Below are 7,341 nucleotides of genomic sequence, written 5' to 3' on the forward strand. Positions count from 1 at the left end.
CATCAATGAGACAATAACCAAATAAATTTAACATCTAACTTCATAATAAAGCAAAGTTCAACAAAGTACATAAACAATCAAAGTACCAAAGAGTGCATAATTCATATTAAAGACTTAGAGAGAGCTCAAAATTTGCAGCAGCACCGGCAATTACTCATTTTAATTTGTGGATTTAGTGCAAAATTCATTTTCTCTGTGACTTGTTTTTTTTTTTATAAGCAAAAGAAATATATTGAAGAGAAGCACAAAGGGTACTTCAACCCAATACAAGAGATAGAGTGGAAGCATCAAGAAAAGGAAGATACAGTTTAAAACATAACAAACATAAAACTCTCATCCAAAGAAGAAAAAAAGCCACCATCCACCACCTCCAAGGAGACAGATTAAGGAAATCATGCCTCATTAAAACCTTACCAGGAAAAACCCTGTGACTTGTAGACTCAGTGTGAAATTGCAAGTCTATGCGAATTCACCGAGTCAGCACGAGTTTGCTCGATTCAAGGAATTTTAGAGCTAACTTGCGGGTTAACTCGTTTTGGGGACCTATAAACGTAGAATTCTAAGATTCTAAGAGTCAACTCACGAGTTTGACAACCTTAACTAAGAGAGTTGGGACACAAAAGAGAAATGCTTGGGGGTTGTTGGTAAAGGGTTTTCAGCTTAGGGGACATAAGGGTTTGGGAGGGTAAAAGGTGAAGGGTCCAGGGTTCGAACCCTGAGGAGAACTAATTTACTAATATTACTAACAACTAACATTTGCCTATCTAAAAAAAATCACATAATTTTTTTTAATAATTTAATTAAAAAAATGTAACTTTTTGTAGTATACATTTGACATAAAATGACTGGATATAAGAGCATGTTGCACCAAAATTAAACACTTATATGGATATTCAATTAATTAATGCTTAACTTTTCCCATTAATAAATTTCAAGTAATTTGTGATATTAATAAAATTATTAAATCTTCTCTATCAATCTATAACTATAGATGTCTTTCAAAAGAAAATATATAACTATAATAGTTTTTGTTTAAAAAAAATGAAGAATTTAAGAATTTATATATTCCAAAATATAATTTATAAATCTAACAAATTGAAATACTTGGGCATTCTACGAGAAACTTGCTATCGGTTTGATGCAGATCATTAGGTTATGATAAAAATAAAATTAATTTTTATCTGGATATATTATCATTATGTATATAATTTTTTATTTTATATATTATTCTTTCATAATTTATGAATTAGTCAAATCAATTCTAAACTTTGATATTATATTTAATTAATATTGATTTTTACTATAGTAACTTTTTTTTAAAGTTTTTTTTGTTGAAAAGCCAAGTTATATTATTATTACTCTATCTAAAATATATGTGATGATAAACTTATTTAGTAAATATAACTAAAGACACTTGATAACCTATAAGAAAAAAGTCAAATTAAATAGTCTTATAAATTTAAAAATATTTAAAAATCATCTGTAGAAGATAATTTCATTCTGTGTAAGAATCACTTAATGTTTTTTATAAGACATGATCATTGCATTAATAACAAACAACCAGTGAAAGAATTTATCCCTTTAATTGTTTTTTAGATTATTTTTTTTTAATTTAAAGGGAGGTAAATAATTTTCTTTGTCCACTGTCGATCCAATGAGATTTGAGATATCGTTTCTTCTTTTGAAAAATATATATATACATGCACACCTACACGCGTCTGATGCATGTGCCCTTATATCGTAGCTAGGAGGACCAAAGGATACTATGATAAGAAATAAGCCCTAATTACCCAAGAAAATAATAGTTTTGTTATTCATGCATGCATGATACTATGATTAACATAGTTAGGTACGAGAAATCTTTTATTTTCACTTAGAGGAAAACTTTATTAGATGTAAAAAATTATCTTATAATCCTCCCTCTATTTAAACCCTCCAACACCCATTATAATTTCCATCCCTCATCATCACCTTTCTCACTCACTCTCTCTCTCCCTCTCCCTCTATTCCTCTGTCTCTCTCAAGAGACAACACAAAACAATGGACAAAAAACCGTGCAACTCATCTCATGATCCTGAAGTGAGAAAGGGGCCTTGGACCATTGAAGAAGACTTGATCCTGATCAACTATATTGCAAATCATGGTGAAGGTGTTTGGAACACCTTAGCTAAATCTGCTGGTAATTATATATAAACAGATTTTCCCATCATTTTCTCCATTTTTCTCCTCAAACCCTAGCTAGGGTGAAACTTTTTATCAACTTGGTTGCTTAACTTAATTTGAAGGTCTTAAACGTACGGGAAAGAGTTGTAGACTCAGGTGGCTGAATTACCTTCGCCCTGATGTTAGAAGAGGGAATATTACACCTGAGGAACAGCTTCTAATCATGGAACTTCATGCAAAATGGGGAAACAGGTGAGTTGATGATCATTATTTATTAAAAATATATGGAAAAAAGTGTAAGTGGATGTGCTTAATTTCCCTACTAGATTTTTTTTTTAAGAAATGATATATTTGTTGCTTGGTAAGATTTTTATTCTTCAACCTTCTCTTTGTCTTCAAAAGATGAAAGAAGTTCTTCTACTTTAGTACGGTCTTTGAGGTTGCAACAATTCACATGGAGTTTTGTAAAACTTTTGGCAAAAAATATTTCTAATGCAAATAGTTTCAAATTTTTTACAGCCGTCAAAATGATTTGTTTATGGTTTAATTATCTATATGGATGACTGTTTTCCTCTAAAGGTACATGTTACTTCTTTTTTTTTATTCCATTCAAGTTCTCTCTATCTCTTCTTTGTTTTCCCTGAGTCATATATATACTTTAAAGAAGATGTAGCATAATTATCAGTTATGTTATGGACCTCTATATATACACATGTAGATCTATCAAGAATAGAGGAATCATGAAGTGGAATCAATGTAATATGCCCCCTCTTTTCCTTTCATTTTGAAAATTTCAATGCCCTTCTTTTGAAGAAAGAAAAAAACATGAATTCATTGAGGGTATGCGATTTTTTATTTTTGTTTTTTTCTTTCTAATTCTTTTATAATTTTAGAACTTCTAATATATTTTCTTTGTTCTGAAAGTTCGAGGTTAATTTGTTGTGAGAGGAATTGCCATAGCCCATCTGGATCTAAAAATCACCATAATCCGAACGTGTTTAGCCATAAGAGGAATATTATAGCTTTGCTATACAATTTGATTTTAAGACTAAAATCAGATTCAGGACTCAATTCTACCTCCACCTTGTGATAAAAAAAAGAGATAGATTATAGAAGTGAAAAGTATGATATGTGATGTGATCATAGAAAAAGAAAATATATATAAAGAGAAAGTATGTGGAAATTAAATGGAAGAAAAAGTTGGATGTTAAAATATCAAAGTTGGATTATAAAAGTGGAACTCCAAAATCAAGTTATTTTTTTTAACAACAAAATCAAGTCGGATTACTATTTTTTTTAACAACAAAATTCATCACCACTCAAACTTTTTATATTATTTTTCAAGAAAAATAATTTCTTCACACTCAAACTTTATCTCAACCTTAAAAAGAGATAGGAATATGAGAAGCATAAGTGAGAGATATATAGTATGAGTCATGTGATCAAAAAGGAGAGAGGAGTAAGAAGAAAAAGTTGGGGAAATGAGATGAAGAGTAAGTGAATGTGAGTGTATAATTTTTTTTATAATTAAATATAGGAAGTAAAATGTAAATACACTTTTAATTTATAGAAGGTGAAAAGACTATTATAGAAAAAGAAACACTATATAAAAAGCTAGGAAATAGTTACTTTTCTTGAACAATAAATGTATGAAATAGGATAGGTTGTGTGCCTCAATGATAATATTAACAATAATAGTAATAATAGTAATATGAAGAAGCTATTCAATTTCCAATAGTAATTTATTTTTTCAATGTTTATATCTATAATGATTGAGAACCAAAAAGTTTGGAAATTATCAACTTCTATTTTAGGCTTTTTTTAAAAAAGAAAATTGCTTCTATTTTAGGCTGAGCTTAATGGAAGTGGGGCACACTATAAAATAGCATTCTAGTTCACACACATATGAAAGAGAAATTTCAAGGAGTTTGGTAGAAATAGATTCAACAATATCCAATGCTATGCATTTTTGGCTCTTGTTGACAAGTGCTTGTGGAACTTAAAATTTGACTCCCATGGAGATGATAGCTAGACTCATATAGTGCACAGATAGTAAACTAGTTGGCTCCACACAAGTACCTTTCTCAGCCTCCAAGAAAACAAGCCCCAATCACTAAGAAGGAAAAGACACCAATAAAAGCTTTAATTAATCTACTATAAGTTTTCAAAATAATTTATATATAGTATATGAAGTTACTATCTAGGATAACGAAATCTGACATTTTCTTGAATAGAAAGAAGAGAAGAAAAGTTTGTAGGCTAGAGTCACACAGGAAAATTGAAGAAGGAAATTGATGAGGATGAAGATATGTTGAAGAAAATATTTTTCTTGAGATGAGTTTTCTAATAATAATTGGATAATAGAACGAAACACAAAAACTGATTTTGTGTGAAAAAGAGGGAATGAATATATGTGGCAAAGAGAGAGTTGGAGATGTTTGAATTTGAATAATGGTTTCTACCTGAGGCATGATGCAGTGAGTGAGAAACTCTGATATTTGGTGATCTTGGAGCCCCAGCTTCAAAGCAAAGGCATCATTTCCAATATGTACCAAAGGACCTTCAGCATCTTATAACATTAGTCTTTTTATACGAGTGAGTCTATAACATGGACAAACTTTTATCCTCAGCCAAGGAACATGGTCACTCTATGACACCTATTTAATATATTGGTGTTGCTACTTTTTGCTTATCAGTAAAATGTGACACCCCTTGACAGCTTTTAATTAATATCTACTTTATGCTCTCCCTTTTCAAGAAACTTCACACATGTTTCTGCTTCCTCTCTCTCTCACTTACCAAGACACACATGGGCATACATTTAACCTAGTCTCATTTTACTGGTTTCCAACACACCATGATCAGTTTTAGGTCTGCAATTTTATTTCACTTGCACTATTTCTTTGTCCATTAGTTAACTTAGTATAGCTAAATCTTTCATCACCAGATGCTTATGATAAGCACTGATTTTAAGATACACTTAAGCTTGTTTGACACCATTAATACTCATTAACTCAAGCAACATCAGTACTTTTTCAGTTAGATTAATGATTTGTGGATATCCGCTCTGTTAAGAGACCACAAACATGAGTGAAGAAGAGAAAAATAGGGTGTCTGTTAGAAGTTTATACTGTTTGAGTAGAGCTTATTTGATTCTCTCTCTAGTTTTCTGAATTTAAAAACTATTCTTAAAAACAATATTTAAAATACATTTTAACAACAGTTTTCAAATATGTTCAATCAAGCACTTTTTTTTAATAAAACAATAATCAAATAGACTCTTACAATTTCAGTAATCTTTCATTGTTTTTTACAAACTATATAGGTGGTCCAAAATTGCCAAACATCTTCCAGGGAGAACTGACAATGAGATAAAGAACTTCTGGAGGACAAGGATACAGAAGCACATTAAGCAAGCTGAGAGCTTGCAACAACAACAGAGTTCTTCAGAGATAAATGATCATCACCAAACAAGCACTAGCCAGATGTCTACCATGGCAGAGCCCATGGATACCTACTCTCCACACTCCTCATCATACCACCACCACCAAGGAACTTTAAATTTGGAGCCATCATCATTTCCATTATCTCATCAATTCCCAACAACAATCACTACTCATGATCATCCATCAAGTTGTTGTACCAATGACAACAATAGCAACAACAACAGCAACATTAACTTCTGGAGCATGGAGGATATCTGGTCCATGCAACTACTGAATGGTGATTAATTAAACCTATGCATATATATTAATTAATAATAGATAAAAACATATAATTAAGATATATATATATATATATATGCATAAGTGCTTAATTATGTGTCACTAAGCTCTGGCTGAATAACATTATTAGGTCTGTTTATATAAGTAGTTAAATTTGGCGATTTAGTAAATTAGTAGTTATGGGTTGTAATATAGAGGACTTTATACTATATATATGCTTAAGCTTATATTATATAGTAAATTATGAGATAGTGGGGGTGTGGATAGTATTAGATTATGTGTTTGGGGAGCATAATTAATATATTCTCATCAGTGGCGCCTGCAGGCATGGTAGCTCGTGTTTTAGTAAATCCTATAAATTATTACCTTTCTCAATGACTGCTTTGTCTCAAATGTATTAAGTATGTTGCTTAATTAGTTCAGGATTTGTGTCTTTGTCTCATGCTCAGCCTAATGATTAGTTGTCCTTTACATAGTTTAAACACAGATTTGTTCGTACCTAGTAAAGGCTTTTTAACTAGTTCAGAGAGGATCAGAAATCATGCATGTGGATCTGACTAGGACAAATATTAGTCACGAGTCACGACAGCTATATAACATACATCTAGTGCTTATTAAAAAAAAAAATACGAAAAGTGAAGGCGACTACAAGATACTCATATTACTGGCAGTTTTTAACTGTCACAACAATAAAAAACTGTCACAAAAATGAGGTATCTCATAGTGGTCTCAAGTGCGTGTTTTAGAAATAAAGAAAAAATCTAAGATAGTAGTTTCAAGGAGAAGAGAAAATATTGCAAACTTGTTAAAAAAGGTTGTTTGATTTTTTATCTTAACCAAGTATTCATCTGATAGTTCAAAAACTAATCTCTCACTCCACTATAATCATACTAAGCAGTAGGATGCTGACAAAGAAGTTTTCTCAATCCCATCTTAAAAAAAAAATTGAAATATTATTGTTCTACTTAAGAATCCTCATGTGATCAGTTTAATAGAATACAAGAAACACAATTAATTTAAATTCAATATTTAAGTAACCTTAATTTCTCTCGACTCAATAACTTTTTTCTTGTTTATTTTCTTTCCATAGTAGATTAGGTAAGGACGTGTAAGAAGGGTTTAAGGAAGTAGTTTGTCTCAAACTCTTTATCTTCATTCACACATATGGAAAGACAACTAGTCTAGTCTAGGCATGAACTCCATTTACATTGTGGAAAAAGAAATTAACAACACACTGCCTAACTGAACCCAAAAGAAAATAGACACGTGGCCATGAAATTGCAACCACTAGCTATTTTTGTCAATATTTCATCTCCACTTTCCCTTATTACCCACTTCAGTGCATGGCCATGCAACACATTGGACCCCGACGTAAACCTAATTCTTGGAGATGAGTGCAAGTTGGCCTCACATGCCACCTCTCTTAAATTCTCACAGCATCTTCTTGTTCATT

At 31.1% G+C, this 7,341-nt stretch overlaps 1 protein-coding gene across 1 annotated transcript; it reads left to right on the forward strand.

The window, feature by feature from the left end:
• Positions 1-1,937: 1,937 nt before the first annotated feature.
• LOC130739210 (MYB-like transcription factor EOBII) lies at positions 1,938-6,310 on the forward strand. Its single transcript, XM_057591456.1, has 3 exons — positions 1,938-2,179; positions 2,286-2,415; positions 5,489-6,310. The coding sequence occupies exons 1-3, from the start codon at positions 2,041-2,043 to the stop codon at positions 5,892-5,894; spliced, it is 675 nt and encodes a 224-aa protein (XP_057447439.1). The 5' UTR covers positions 1,938-2,040; the 3' UTR covers positions 5,895-6,310.
• Positions 6,311-7,341: the final 1,031 nt, after the last annotated feature.

This window comes from Lotus japonicus, chromosome 2 (assembly GCF_012489685.1).
Source record: "Lotus japonicus ecotype B-129 chromosome 2, LjGifu_v1.2".
Classification (NCBI taxonomy): Eukaryota; Viridiplantae; Streptophyta; class Magnoliopsida; order Fabales; family Fabaceae; genus Lotus; species Lotus japonicus.